At 44.9% G+C, this 15,304-nt stretch overlaps 1 protein-coding gene across 1 annotated transcript in view; it reads left to right on the top strand.

Moving 5' to 3' along the window:
* LOC143099819 (structural maintenance of chromosomes protein 1B-like) overlaps positions 1–14,873 on the top strand; it is a gene marked incomplete at its 5' end in the record, with an annotated part of 22,413 nt that extends 7,540 nt beyond the window's left edge. The window contains 13 exons of the mRNA XM_076262737.1: positions 1–3; positions 348–464; positions 1,204–1,310; positions 1,849–1,990; positions 2,373–2,518; positions 2,965–3,118; positions 4,580–4,675; positions 5,480–5,636; positions 6,005–6,159; positions 6,486–6,637; positions 11,233–11,302; positions 11,958–12,068; positions 14,309–14,873. The exon at positions 1–3 is cut by the window's left edge and continues 135 nt beyond it. Coding sequence (XP_076118852.1) covers positions 1–3; positions 348–464; positions 1,204–1,310; positions 1,849–1,990; positions 2,373–2,518; positions 2,965–3,118; positions 4,580–4,675; positions 5,480–5,636; positions 6,005–6,159; positions 6,486–6,637; positions 11,233–11,302; positions 11,958–12,068; positions 14,309–14,404 — 1,506 coding nt within the window. The remainder of the gene's footprint in view (positions 4–347; positions 465–1,203; positions 1,311–1,848; positions 1,991–2,372; positions 2,519–2,964; positions 3,119–4,579; positions 4,676–5,479; positions 5,637–6,004; positions 6,160–6,485; positions 6,638–11,232; positions 11,303–11,957; positions 12,069–14,308) is intronic.
* Between the last annotated feature and the right edge of the window lie 431 nt (positions 14,874–15,304).

The raw sequence follows: 15,304 nt of genomic DNA, 5'->3' as shown, positions 1-15,304 counted from the left end.
GCCGTAAGGACCCACTTGAACACACACACACACACACACACAGAGAGAGAGCTAGACGCCCTGTGCCAGAAGACCATCCCTGCCTGCCAAGCTATAAGGACCCACTTGAACACACACACTCACACACACACACACACACACACACACATACAAACACACACACACACACAGTTTATTTATTTGATTTATTGATTACTTTATCAATGAATTAGTTAGTGAGCCAATACAATAGAAAATATTTATTTTTAGTATTTTTAAAAATGATGCTTCATTTATTATGTTTATGTGTATGTTTAAATGTGTGCGTGTGTGTGTGTGTGTGTGTGTGTTTGTTTGTGATCTTGTAGGAGATCTCTCGGCTGGAGAGCGAGCTGTCTAACCTGGAGTCTCAGATTTCTGTGGCAGAGGAGAACTTGGAGAAAAAGGAGAGCGAGCTGAAAAGTCTCAGAGACAAGGCCAACCAGGTGAGACTGAATATGAGGCCAACCAGGTGAGACTCTGAGGCCAACCAGATGAGACAGAATATGAGGCCAACCAGGTGAGACAGAATATGAGGCCAACCAGGTGAGACAGAATATGAGGCCAACGTCAACCAGGTGCTGCTTCATCCTTGAATTTGATTGTGAGCTGGAGAGACTCAAAGCCAAGCCTATTCAGCTGTTCCTCACTCTTCAGATAACATGTACATTACTTTCCCAGAAACCCCAGATATCCATCAATGCAGTCAATACTGTACCGGCTTCATTAAGACAACATGCTCGTTTACTCCGAGACCAGATATGTCTCTTTACAGCACTTGATCAGTGCTTATGCCTGCTTATCAGCAGTGAGAGCAGTGTGTTAGGTCCTGGGGGTTAGGTCCTTGGTGGTGCCCATACGGACTTATCAGCAGTGAGAGCAGTGTGTTAGGTCCTGGGGGTTAGGTCCTTGGTGGTGCCCATACGGACTTATCAGCAGTGAGAGCAGTGTGTTAGGTCCTGGGGGTTAGGTCCCTGGGGGTGCCCAAACGGACTGAATGAAGAACAGCAGTGTGTTAGGTCCTGGGCGTTAGGTCCCCAAACGGACTGAATGAAGAACAGCAGTGTGTTAGGTCCCTGGGGGTGCCCAAACGGACTGAATGAAGAACAGCTGTGATTAGGATCATTTCCTGCTCTTCCTGTGCCTCTCACAACTCTTTCCTCTTCTCCTCGGTTTTTTTACCAGATGGAGGATGTTGTTTTTGCTGATTTCTGCCGTGAGATCGGTGTCGCCAACATTCGGGAGTATGAACAGGAGTATGTCAAACAGCAGCAGGATGTGGATCGCAAACGGTAAATAAACACACAAACACTCTATATTGTAACTTTACGCCATGTCCACAGGTGTAGTTCTCGTGGGCTTTAACATGTCTAATCTGGTCTGGACTTGTGCTTTTTAGGGGTCAATGTTCTGACTGGTCTTTCTTGTTCTAAAAGGTCTAAGCCACATTGTTAGGTGTTGATTCAAAGTCAAAGTCAAAGTCACATTGTCATGTCACACATCAAATCCATTCTTGTTTGTTTGTTTGTTTTTTTATTTTGTAGTTAGTTATTTTGGGCTTTCTAACATTTATTTAACCTGACAATGGAGAGTGGGAGAAAGAGTGCAAGATGGGGAACAGAGTTCAGGAAATGGCCTCAGGTCAGGTCATACTTGAACCTGGTTGCCTGTGCCTTACAACCAACATCACCACTGCACTACAGCTGAGGTACCCCCTGAGGTTCTGATTCTGAAGGGTCACTGGTTCTGACTAGCTGTTCTAGATCTACCCCAGTCTAGCCCAGTGTGTGAGGTTCTGGTGTTGATTCTGGTTCTACCCGGTTCACCCAGGCTGCAGTTTGAGTCTCAGCGCACGCGCCTCAATGCCCAGCTGGAGTACGAACAGGGGCAGCTGCAGCAGCTCAACAAGAAGCTGAGCAAACTCCAGGACACCATCGACAAGGAGGAGGAGACCATCCTCAACCTCAAGAAGGTGTGTGTGTCTGTGTGTGTGTGTGTGTGAGAAATTGAGAGAGTTGATGGACACATTTAACACAGTGTCAGCCAGAGTCCTGCCTCTTTTCACTTGTACACACACACACACTCACACACACACCTGAGGTGGTCATCTCTCCCGTTGGAAGGGAGGATATTGCTGGTGGAAGAGATGCACAAACATGCACATGGCCATGCTCACACACTCCTGATTTAGTCATCTCCTATAAGAGGACATACACACACACACACACACACACACACCCTGATGTAGTCATCTGACCTGTAGGAGAAAGAGAAGATGCTGGGGTTGGTGGATGAGAGTGACGATCTTTACACACACGTACACACACACCCTGATGTAGTCATCTCTCCTATAGGAAGAAGAGAAGATGCTGGCGTTGGTGGACGAGACCCAGGTTCATGTGCAGGAGCTCAAGGATGTGTGTACAGAGAAGAAGTCAGAAGTCAGCACCTCCAAAGCCGACCTGGACCAGAAGGTCAAGAATCTACAGGAAGTCTCCAGGTGTGTGTGTGTGTGTGTGTGTGTGTCACTGGTCAGTGATTATGGTGGAAGAGATAGCAACTTATGACCTCATTAGCAGTCTCGAAGTTGCCAAAAAGTAACCAGGCTAGCCTAGTACTCAACACAGAATTAGCCTTTTTTTGCCATTTGCTACTTAGGAAGAGTGGTAATACAGTGGTTAGTGTAGGGGTTAGGGACCTGGGGTGGTTAGTGGAGGGGCTAAGGATCTGCACTAATTGGTGGAGGGTTAGGGATCTGCACTTTCAAAAGGATCGCCTCTCCCTCTTTTCTCTGGTTCTCCATCTTCTCTCTCTATCCCCCCCTTCACCCTCTCTTTCTTTGCTCCCTTTTCCCCTTTTCTTCCCTTTTCTCTCTTCTTTTCTTTTTCTCTCTCCTTTCACCCTTCTCTCCCCCTCCCTCCATCCCTCTCCCCACCCCCTCTCCAGAGAGCTGGTGCGTCTGCAGAAGCAGGTTCTGTCTGCGGAGGGGTCCATGGAGCAGAAGAGGCTGAGCCGACACAACCTGCTGCTGGCCTGCAAGATCGAGGGCATCCCCCTCACCCTGCTCTCCGGGACCATAGATGACATCAGCGACGTGCAGGTAGAGAGAGAGAGAGAGAGGAGAGCAGAGAGAAGATAAGAGGGCATCCCCCTCACCCTGCTCTCCGGGACCATAGACGACATCAGCGACGTGCAGGTAGAGAGAGAGAGAGAGAGGAGAGCAGAGAGAAGATAAGAGGGCATCCCCCTCACCCTGCTCTCCGGGACCATAGACGACATCAGCGGTAGAGGGGGAGAGAGAGGGGGAGGAAAGAAAGGAGGGAGAGAAAGAGAAAGGAAGGTTAAAGAGACATTCAAAGAGAGAGAAAGGAGCGAGAGACAGAGAGAAAGGAGGGGTGAAGAGACATTCAAAGAGAGAGAAGACGAGAGGAAGATGGAGAAAGGGAAGATGACGAGCATGGGAGATGGAGAGAGAGAGTTGATGAGGGGGTGGGATAGAGAGATAGATAGAGAGAGTGAGAGAGAGAGAGAAGGGTGTAAATAGAGAACAAGCAGAGTTGAATAGCACATTAATGAGTTTACGGAATATAAGTATAAGTATATATACTCTTTTGATCCTGTGAGGGAAATTTGGTCTCTGCATGTATCCCAATCCGTGAATTAGTGAAACACACTCAGCACACAGTGAACACACTGTGAGGTGAAGCACACACTAATCCCGGCACAGTGAGCTGCCTGCAACAACAGCGGTGCTCGGGGAGCAGTGAGGGGTTAGGTGCCTTGCTCAAGGGCACTTCAGCCGTGTCTACTGGTCGGGGTTCGAACCGGCAACCCTCCGGTTACAAGTCCGAAGCGCTAACCACTAGGCCACGGCTGCCCCAAATAGAGGTGGAACAGAACACAGTTTATCTCCAGGTTTTGGAGATCTTGTGTTGCTCTAACATGATCTAACATATTATGAAAGAAGACCAGAGATATTTCAGAAGACAGAAAGACTTGACATAGTCTGTGTTGTACATCACAGTTCATAATTACCGGTATTTCATAAATAAAGGAAGTAAAATAATATTTGACAATTATTTGGCAGGTTTAACCTTACTCCTGCAGGGTCAGTTCCATATGTCATGGATGTGGTTAATGTCCTTCTGTGATGCGGACATGTCCCCTGCTGTGCACTGATGTGGTTAAAGGGACACCAGGCAACGTTTTCGTGTTAATTACTCATCTTCGTAAGTCGGTATATGGTTAAATGACTCATTACAGGGCGAATGAAGACTCTCTCGCCTGCCCCTACTGCCTGTAGGAAGAATATCCCGCTTGCAAGTTCAGTGTATCGTACCCGCCGACCGAAGCAGTTTCAGTTTCCATCCTGCATCCACAGCACAGAGGCAGGCTAACGAAACGCTAGCGATTGTTGCAAACGTGTGTATAATGCCTTGACGGAAGATGCAAAGAAAAGGAAAAGAGCTTCAGACCGAGCGAGGGGGAGTTTCGTAGAGAAAAAGCATCAGGCTTGCCTGGTGTCCCTTTAATGTGACACATGTGTGTCTCCTCTGTGCAGCTGGACTCTGAGTCCCAGAGCACGTGCACGCTGGACATCTATGAGCGTGAGGAGCAGATGCTGATAGACTACTCAGCCCTGGCAGATGAGCTCAAGGTGAGACCATACATAGACATAGGTGTGTGTTTGTCTGTTTTGTCTGTGGTGTGTGTGAGAGAGAGAAAGAGAGGGAGACTGTCTGGTGTGTGTTTGTGTGTAGTGTTGTTTTTCTGTGTGTGTGACTTATGAACTAAATTAACCTCCCTGGCAGTGAGACAATACAGACAGGCATACTAATAGTGTGTGTGTGTACTGTATGTGTGTTGTCTGGTGTGTGTCAGAGAGAGAGTGTGTGTGTGAGAGAGAGAGAGTGTAGTGTTTTGTGTGTATGATTGATAAACTACACTGCTCTGCCTGGCAGATGAGCTCAAGATGGGATGAGGAAAACACTCCACATGACCTAATATAAACCGTTAGCATTTATTTTTCTGTTAGCGTGTAGCTTTCCTCAGTGGCATGTGCAGGTCTGTTAGCGTGTAGCCTTGAATTTCTTGAATTTCCCCTTGGGGATCAATAAAGTATCTATCTATCTATCTATCTAGCCTTCCGATAGTGGCATGTGCAGGTCTGTTAGCGTGTAGCTTTCTTCAGTGGCATGAGCAGAACTGTTAGTGTGTAGCTTTCTTAGTAGCATTTAGCCTTCTGTTAGCATGTAGCTTTGCTCAGTGGCATGTCCAGCTCTATTAGCATGTAGCTTTCCTCAGTGGCATGTGCAGGTCTGTTAGTGTGTAGCTTTCTTAGTAGCATTTAGCTTTCTGTTAGCATGTAGCTTTCCTCAGTGGCATGTCCAGCTCTGTTAGCGTGTAGCTTTCCTCAGTGGCATGTCCAGCTCTGTTAGCATGTCGGTGTCTCTGGTGGCAGGACGTGAGTGAGGAGGGGGAGGTGGAGAAGGCGCTGCAGGGTCTGAGGGAGAAGCTATCCTCACTGGACGGGGTCATCCAGCGTTCTGAGCCGCCCAACCTCAAGGCCCTGGAGAAGATGAGGGAGATCAAGGACAGCTTCAGGAATGTGGTGGACGGTATGTATATATCACACACACATACACAGATAGATAGATAGATAGATAGATAGGTAGATACTTTATTGATTCCCAAGGGGAAATTCAAGAACACACACACACACACACATTTCATTCGCACATACATCACAGGAAGATGAGGGAGATCTAGAAGACAGCTTATGACACACCCACATACAATGTGCACCAAAACCCACAATCCTGCAGAGTCATGTTATGTTGGTATACACTGGTTTAATGAAAGTCAAATTATTTAATGACTTTGAAACTGTTTTATATATGTGTGTGTGTGCATGCATCCGCGTGTGTGTGTGCGTGTGCGTGTGTGTGTGTGTGTGTGTGTGTGTGTGTGTGTGTGTGTGCTGCAGCTTTTGAGGAGAGCACCAGCATGGCTCGGCGCTGTAACCATGAGTTTGAGCAGGTCAAGACCAACCGCTTCCGTCTCTTCAGCCAGTGCTTCGAGCATGTGTGTGTGGCCATCGACCAGATCTACAAACAGATGTGCAGGAACACCAGTGCACAGGTGAGTGTCTCTCACACACACACACACACACGCGCACATACACACACACACACATGCATACGCGCACATGCACATACACTCATACACACACAAACACACGCACACATGCACATACACACACACACACAAGCCCAAATACATAGACACAGAATTAGAAGACTAATGACACATCCTGTAAGGAGATTGTGTATGTTTAAGAGTGTATGTGTGTACACATTTATTTCTGTTGTGTGTGTGTGTGTGTACTGATGTGTCTGTGTGTGTGTGTGTGTATATGTTTGTCTGTGTGCGTGTGTCTGTGTGTGTGTGTCCTGCTCTCCCCTCAGGCCATCCTGAGTGCTGAGAACCCTGACGAGCCGTACCTGGACGGCATCAGCTACAACTGCGTGGCGCCGGGCAAGCGCTTCATGGCCATGGACAACCTGTCCGGCGGAGAGAAGGCCATCGCCGCCCTCACACTCATCTTCGCCATCCACAGGTGGGGTCACCCCTGCTCACAGGTGACCTGCTTACAGGTGGGGTCACCCCTGCTTACAGGTGACCTGCTTACAGGTGGGGTCACCCCTGCTTACAGGTGACCTGCTTACAGGTGGGGTCGTGGGGTCACACCTGCTCACAGGTGGGGTCACACCTGCTTATAGGTGGGGTCACACCTGCTTACAGGTGGGGTCGTGGGGTTACACCTGCTTACAGGTGGGGTCGTGGGGTTACACCTGCTTACAGGTGGGGTCACCCCTGCTTACAGGTGGGGTCACCCCTGCTTACAGGTGGGGTCGTGGGGTCACACCTGCTTACAGGTGGGGTCACCCCTGCTTACAGGTGGGGTCACACCTGCTTACAGGTGGGGTCGTGGGGTCACACCTGCTTACAGGTGGGGTCACCCCTGCTTACAGGTGGGGTCACACCTGCTTATAGGTGGGGTCACCCCTGCTTACAGGTGGGGTCACACCTGCTCACAGGTGGGGTCACACTTGCTTATAGGTGGGGTCACCCCTGCTTATAGGTGGGGTCACACCTGCTTACAGGTGGGGTCACACCTGCTTACACCTGGCTCATGATTCCAAGTAGGGGGTTTAGCGGCTAACCTTGGTAAGGCAACCCAAATAGAAGTGGTAAACCTCCTAATAGCAGATCAACCCAAATAGAAGTGGTAAACCTCCTAATAGCAGAGCAACCCAAATAGAAGAGGTAAACCCCTGTGACTTCGTTCTCCTAACAAAATGAAGCCATAGGGCTCTTCTATCAGGAGGTTCAGCTCTTCCTCTGGGTTAACTTACCCATGTCTGTCACTTAACCACCAAAACACATACTTAATACATCCCTGGTCCATGATGAGCTCATAGATAGATACACTTGATGCCTCTTCATTTTAACCTGCATGTCGCTCAATGTTTAGGTGAAGGCCCAGATTATATACAGGGTTCCCACGGGTCATGGAATTTCTGGAATATCATGGAATTTTGGAAAGTTTTGGGGCAAAGTCATGGAATATCAGGGAATTTTTTTGTAGCAGTTTAAAATTGACTTGCCAAAATACATTAATATAAAAATATTTCCACACAGAATCAGTGGATGTCAGGTTATTAGCTTTACTGCTTGCTTGAGTAGTTGTGGTTAATCCAACGTTTATTCAATGCCCATTTATTCATCTCCCGCTCTAAAAAGTAAGAGATTCTTGAAAATTACGTGGCTGCTCTGAAATATTTGGTCGGTATATTGTACCATTCATTATATAGTAAATCATGGAAATTATTATTTTTTTGTCATGGAAAGTCAGGGAAAAGACATGCAATTGTACATTTGACTTAGAGTGGGAACCCTGTAGAGATCATTTGTTTTTTAAAAGTATTCAAGCATAGTAACTGTTCACGTGTAGGACATGATTCCTAGTTATTCATCATGATTAACATGTGGATTAGGATTGAGACAGAAACCCAGATTCTATGGATCATCTAAGACCCACCCATTTTTGTGCCATAAACACAAAATTCCAGAGGGAAAAGAAAGCAAAATGCAAGATCATCATATAGATTTTTTCTCTTTGAGGACTATTTATTTACTTAAAAAATGTGCTATGAACGCCATATTTGTGTGAAACATTCTAGGCAATTCTTACTCTCCAAGACTAGGGTTTTGATCAGATCAGAGTTCTTCTTGTGCTGATTTTACTGTGTGTAATTTGACTGGCTAAAGACACAGTGGGTGAAGTACATGCATGCATTACCTGTGTTACGCCACACCTGACAGTGGGTGAAGTACATGCATGCATTACCTGTGTTACGCCTTATCCCTCCTGTGTTATGCCACACCTTATCTCTCCTGTGTTACGCCTGATCTCTCCTGTGTTACTCCACACCTGATCTGTACTCCACACCTTATCTCTCCTGTGTTACGCCACACCTTATCTCTCCTGTGTTACGCCACACCTGATCTCTACTCCACACCTTATCTCTCCTGTGTTACGCCACACCTGATCTCTCCTGTGTTACACCTAGGGATGCACGATATATCGGCGGCCGATATATTATTAGCCGATAAGTGAAAAAATGAAAATATTATTATCGGTCCGATAACAGAATTCTGGCCGATAATTTGCGCCGATATTTTTTAAAGTCCTAATTTAGGCCTACATCTGGCTACACTGAGCTACTTGAGCTTGGTTGGCTATACTTTTTCCTCAATATAATGTCAGCGGTGTGAATGTATTTCACCACTCTAACAAAATCTGTGGATATGCGTTCATTTGGGAATCTGTGCATCTCAAAATCCTCTCGTGAATGATCCACCATTTAACCTTTACAGAGCGGAGCTCAGCCCTATCTAGAGCCGTCTTGTGCTGGTGTGTTTACACTTTACCGCGCTGGTCGGGGAAACAAATAAACAAACTAGTGGGACGAGTACATAAGTAGGCCTAGTTCTAAGATGTGTTTTAGTATTATATTTGCATTACTTTAGCTTGGGTTTTGTATTATTACCTAGAAATATGCTAACCATTCGTGCTTCAGTTCCAGACAGGTCATCATAATATTAAAACCTTCGGGGCTAACTCCTTTCAGCAGGTTGTGCGCAACAGAGTACGGACATAAGATACAGTCTGAGGCATAGCTGTCAACCCTCTCGTTTTTTCCGGGTTTCTCACGTATTTTAACTTTTTTCCCGCTGTCTTCCCGTTTTAATATTTTTCCGTAAATATCCCGTATTTTAACAATCTCATAACATTAGCTCTACCATCGGACTTGTCAGTCTCTGTACTGTTTTCCTGTTGCTACACCCTTGCCCTTCCAACGAAACAGATGTTTTCAAAGCATCGTTTTGCTTGCTTGAAGGCGACAGTGAGACTATTTAAGATGACGGCTTGGTTGTCGTGAGAACACTCAGTGGCACCTGCATAGTGTACGGCCGCACGCACTGTGTGTATCGGCCTACCAGACTCAGCTACGAGTAGAGAAATAATTCCCCGTTTGTATATTCACTCCAAGTTGGCCTACCATAACTTCCCAACTCTGCACTGTAGCCCATAAACTGCATGACAGGCTATTTATATTTTCTCTCTAAAATCTCTAAAATAACCAAATGCATTTGTTCAACTTTATGAAGAATTACGCACTAGGCTACTTGGAACGCACACATTTTGTTTGCGCAGGAGAGAGAATGACAGCGCACAGGGCCATCGATTAGGCTACAGAACTTTAGCCTTCCTAGAGTTGTATAAAGTTGACCAAATTAATATAGGCTGTTAGGCGTAAATAAAGTAGGCTACTTTGTTGTATTGTTTAGCTGACCAATGCATGAGCTTGCAATTATGAAACGGACTAATACTGCAACCCTTCCAACGTTGGGGGACGAATGTTGACATTTTCCCTTATTCTGCGTGAGAAACCCGGGAAATCTCCCTTATTTTCAAAGCTCTATGTTGACAGCTATGGTCTGAGGAGTTGGAGCTTTATTCAGTTACCCGCAGTTGAAACTAAACCTAAGTTTCCCTCACAAACTCTGATTTGGTCGCTATACTGTAGCTTATTCCAAGCTGAGCCGTTTATGAGCGTTTAGTCCTAAATGAAAACGATTAAAACTCTTTAGCCACTCACTCGCAATTCACTGACGTCAGGTTCACTTAAAGGAGCCACACATACTGTAGGGCTAGGCTACTGTTATGTTGTTGACTGCCGTACTATTGAGGACTATTATGAGTTCTGTCCATCATTTGGTGGTAGGTAAAATTACTGCAATAAAATTATGCTTATTAAATGCTTTCCCCAAATCACTTTTCACAATTTTTTTTCAAGAGTAATATTATCAGTTATCGTATCGGTATCGGCCACAACAAACCAATAAATATCGATTATCGTTATCGGCCCTAAAATTCCATATCGGTGCATCTCTAGTTACACCACACCTTATCTCTCCTGTGTTATGCCACACCTGATCTCTACGCCACACCTGATCTCTCCTGTGTTACACCACACCTTATCTCTCCTGTGTTACGCCACACCTGATCTCTACTCCACACCTTATCTCTCCTGTGTTACATCTGATCTCTCCTGTGTTACGCCACACCTGATCTCTACTCCACACCTGATCTCTCCTGTGTTACACCACACCTTATCTCTCCTGTGTTATGCCACACCTGATCTCTACGCCACACCTGATCTCTCCTGTGTTACACCACACCTTATCTCTCCTGTGTTACGCCACACCTGATCTCTACTCCACACCTTATCTCTCCTGTGTTACATCTGATCTCTCCTGTGTTACGCCACACCTGATCTCTACTCCACACCTGATCTCTACTCCACACCTTATCTCTCCTGTGTTACACCACACCTGATCTCTACTCCACACCTTATCTCTCCTGTGTTACTCCACACCTTATCTCTCCTGTGTTACGTCACACCTGATCTCTACTCCACACCTGATCTCTACTCCACACCTTATCTCTACTCCACACCTTATCTCTCCTGTGTTACTCCACACCTTATCTCTCCTGTGTTACGTCACACCTGATTTCTACTCCACACCTGATTTCTACACCACACCTGATCTCTACTCCACACCTTATCTCTCCTGTGCCAGTTTCCGGCCTGCTCCTTTCTTTGTGCTAGATGAAGTGGACGCCGCGCTAGACAACACCAACATCGGCAAGGCAAGGCCCATTCATTCATCCATCCATCCATTCATTCATCCATCCATCCATGCATTCATTCATTCATTCATTCATTCTCTAGTTTGTATTCACACAAAGCATGACTAGTGTTCACAGTGGAGACAACCCATTTTCTAAGCCTGGCTTCAACATTTTCCAGCCAAATAAAATCTTAACTAATTTCTTTTTTACCTTTATTCTTTGAAATAATGCAAAATAAGCATCCATGTTATGTATAATCGATCTGGATGAAGGTTAGGTACACCATGGCACCTATGAGTCACATGATAGCTTCTGAACCAATCATAGGGTAGAACAGTTGAAAGCGAATTGGCCATATTCTCTCTATCTATGGATGTGGTGTGACCACAGAGTTTGGCCAACTTTGGCACGTTGGGTACAGTACCAACGTCAGATGACTCTACAGCTTAACCCTATGGGGCAAATATGCTATGTTGAAATAAATCTCTTATTTTCACCATTGTATAACAGGCATATAAATGTTATCATCACGGTTTGTCAATATACGTATAAAAGGCCCTTACAGATATGTTGGTATCCAACATGGCGCCCATTTGATTCCCTAGTTGACCGTATTCTCTCGATCTACGGCTGTGCTGTGACCTGTGTTACACTGCCCCCTGGTGGTCTGCAGGTGACAGGGTTCATAAGAGAGCAGTGTCAGGAGAACTTCCAGGTGATCGTCATCTCACTCAAGGAGGAGTTCTACTCCAGAGCAGACGTACTGCTGGGAGTCTACTCTGAGGTAACACACACACACATTTTTACATTCGCATTTATTCACATTTATTCATTTAGCAGACACTTTTATCCCGAGCAAATTACAGAAAGAATAACATTCAAGATACAGTGCAGAAGTAGTCTAGGAGCTGGGAATGGCTACTGTATATGTCAAAACTATTACTAGAGGATAAGAGTGCCGACTTTACACATTACAAATACACACACACACACACACACATACCCTCCTGAGAAGACATACTGCTAGGGGTGTCATACTGTACACACACACACACACCCCAGGGTTCCCGCGGGTCCTTAAAAAGTCTTAAATACAACTTTCGGTTTTTAAGGCCTAGAAAAGTCTTACATTTTCTGGAATGTCTTGAATTTTCGGAAAGGAGGTATTAAATTTGTGTATGGGACCGCCAGCGAGTGTGAGAGAGCGAGTGAAATGTCTCCATCTGGTTTCGTGTATGTTTTAAACGGAAATGTATAGCCTAAGTGACTATAAGGCTACTAAAGGAAGTGTAGTGGTTGCAGAGTGAAGATGTTTTTACGGGTCGTTAAAGGTGTGAAATGGTAAGAATGTAAAAATATGCCTTACGTTTTCGTGGTATAGCCGAGGCCTGAGAGATACGTAGGCCTAGGTAGCCTACGCGAGCGGTAGAGTAAGCGGGAGAAAGAGCAGTTAGCGATAGGGTGGCCATACGTTCGGATTTAGGCCGGACAGTTTAAAAGTCTTGTCCAGCGCAGCCTCAAGCCGGACGCTCATTTGTCCTCCTTTTTGGAGTTGCGCTGGGCTTCTAGAATCTTTACTCGGATGCAGCATCGTTTCACAAACTATGGACGCAAAGACTGCTGGTCAAATTATGCGTGGTGCTTCTGTCACTCATCTGATAATTTGCTGCGCAATTTATGAAGGAACCACGGACCGACAGAAAAAGAAAACAAACGTTTTCTCAATCAGGAGGAAATACACATTAAGTGTATCTGTTTGCATCTCTTCAGCGTGTTTTGCTGGCTTAGCCTAAGTAAATATCTGTCTAAATTATAATAGCCTACCTGTAATATCGCAGCTGCTTGCCAGCCTTTCCCAGTACTACGCAAAAGTTGTGAAATATAACCGCATATTTTTTTTGAATGTCGGCGACTGGCTACATAAAAAAACGCATCTGTAAGTGTGTTCATATTACGTGCGTGATTGAGATGAAACCAGCAGTTTTTCAGCAGAAACATGCGAGGAGGAGGTTTAACTTTTCCCATAAATTTTTTTAAAACAAGTCAATGGTTTACAATGTTTCAGTCAAGCTTTAGTTGGTTTAAATACAACTGGAATGCAAAATGTATTACCTTGATTTGCTGTGCTGCATATGGGACAATAGATGCCTAAGTTAGTAGGCCTATTAGTAGGCCTATTACAGTATTTAAATAGCTTAGTCTATTGAAAAAATAGGACACAGGTGAAGAACAGTCAGCCTCAGCCAGTAGCACAACCAGATATGTACAGCCAGCTTCAAAAGCAAGCAGTCCAGACACTAAAATTGGGCATTGAATAGCTGTGAAGGTAATTCACACACAATTATTTTCTTTCACCAAAATATATTTGGTAACTTCTGTACATCCCAAATGGGGTGGGTGTTAAAATTAGTAGAAAAAAAACCATTGCATAAAACAGTTTTAAGTTGTATCTTTTTTGCCGTGGTATAGTCTTCATTTTTCCATTTAGATGTCTTGAAAAGGTCTTAAAAGTCTTTAAATTTGCACTTGGAAAATGTGCAGATACCCTGACACCCTCCTGAGAAGACATACTGCTAGGGGTGTCATACTGTACACACACACACACACACATAAACAAACACAAACACACACAAACAAAAACACACAAACACACACACACACACCCTCCTGAGAAGACATACTGCCAGCGGTGTCATACTGTACACACACACACACACACACATAAACAAACACAAACACACACAAACAAAAACACACACAGACACACACCCTCCTGAGAAGACATACTGCTAGGGGTGTCATACTGTACACACACACTCACACAGATGGGCGATTAAAGGGTAACAAATTCTTTAGGTGTAAACATATGCATGTGGTGTGGAGACATCATACCATTGTCCGAATCCCCAAACCACTAGCATGAAGAATTTAACATTTAACCCCTGAGGATGATTCCACTAGCATGAAGAATGTAACATTTAACCCCTGAGGATGACTGAAATTGATGTCTGCTTTTTCATACAGTCTGGTGAGACCATCTCCAGCCGAGTGCTCTCCGTAGACCTCACGTCCTACCCCCTCACTGAGGACACCCCCTCACAGAGAGACACAGAGATGTAGACATGGTGGGAGAGAGATAGATGGGAGAGTCAGGAGATGTAGACATCGACGCCGAGAGATGGGAGAGTCAGGAGACGGAGACATCGACACCGAGAGATGGGAGAGTCAGGAGATGTAGACATCGACGCTGAGAGATGGGAGAGTCTATATCAGGAGATGAGGGTATGGAGAGATTGATAGAGGGACCCAACGAGATGGAGAGAGTGCATCAGACAGAGATAAGGAGATGTTAGACAGAGTTGAGAGAAACATTATAGGGGAGTTAGATGCTATGTTTAAAGGTTTGTTTGTGTTTTTTAAGAATTTTTGTTGATAGACGTGTGTCTGTTTGCACTGGATTTTACCTAAACTGTTTTTATTGAAATTTAATTGCACTGTCTTAACGGACAGATTTGATAGATTTTTACAAATTTTAATTAGCAAGTAACATTTTAAACCCCACCCGCCCACAATTGCACTTTCAGTTGTTTTGATGATGTTATTCACACATAGTAATGTTGCAGTGTTATCTATTTTATGTTATCATAGTTTTTATGGTCAACTGTAAAAATCAGTTATCAATAAACTAGTGTGGTTTTGTAAATTATTCTCAATCATTTATGTTGCCAGCAGTTTCACTGTTCAGTGTCACACACAAGTACCAAAGTCATAGTAGTGATATCGGTCATGTCATCACCTGTTCATGGCAGTACAGAGAACTCACTAAATAGGGACAGTTAAACTCCTTTGTCATGATTAAAAGTATAAATGAATGCAGTAATTTGAAATGAAGATGTACAATGTCTTGAAACAGCAACTGAAGAAAGACATCAGCCAACTCAGCCTTAAACTCAGGTCTCCGCACAGCAATACACAGAGCATCATCTCAGCAGTCTGATCATGAGTTATGACACCAATTCT

Source organism: Alosa pseudoharengus, unplaced genomic scaffold (genome assembly GCF_046254945.1).
Source record: "Alosa pseudoharengus isolate Yale_2024_CS ecotype anadromous, Long Island Sound unplaced genomic scaffold, YU_APseudo_1.1 YU_APseudo_1.1_scf_3, whole genome shotgun sequence".
NCBI classification, from domain to species: domain Eukaryota; kingdom Metazoa; phylum Chordata; class Actinopteri; order Clupeiformes; family Clupeidae; genus Alosa; species Alosa pseudoharengus.
The sequence above is the reverse complement of the archived record's forward strand: the minus strand, read 5'-3'. Positions and strand labels throughout refer to the sequence as shown.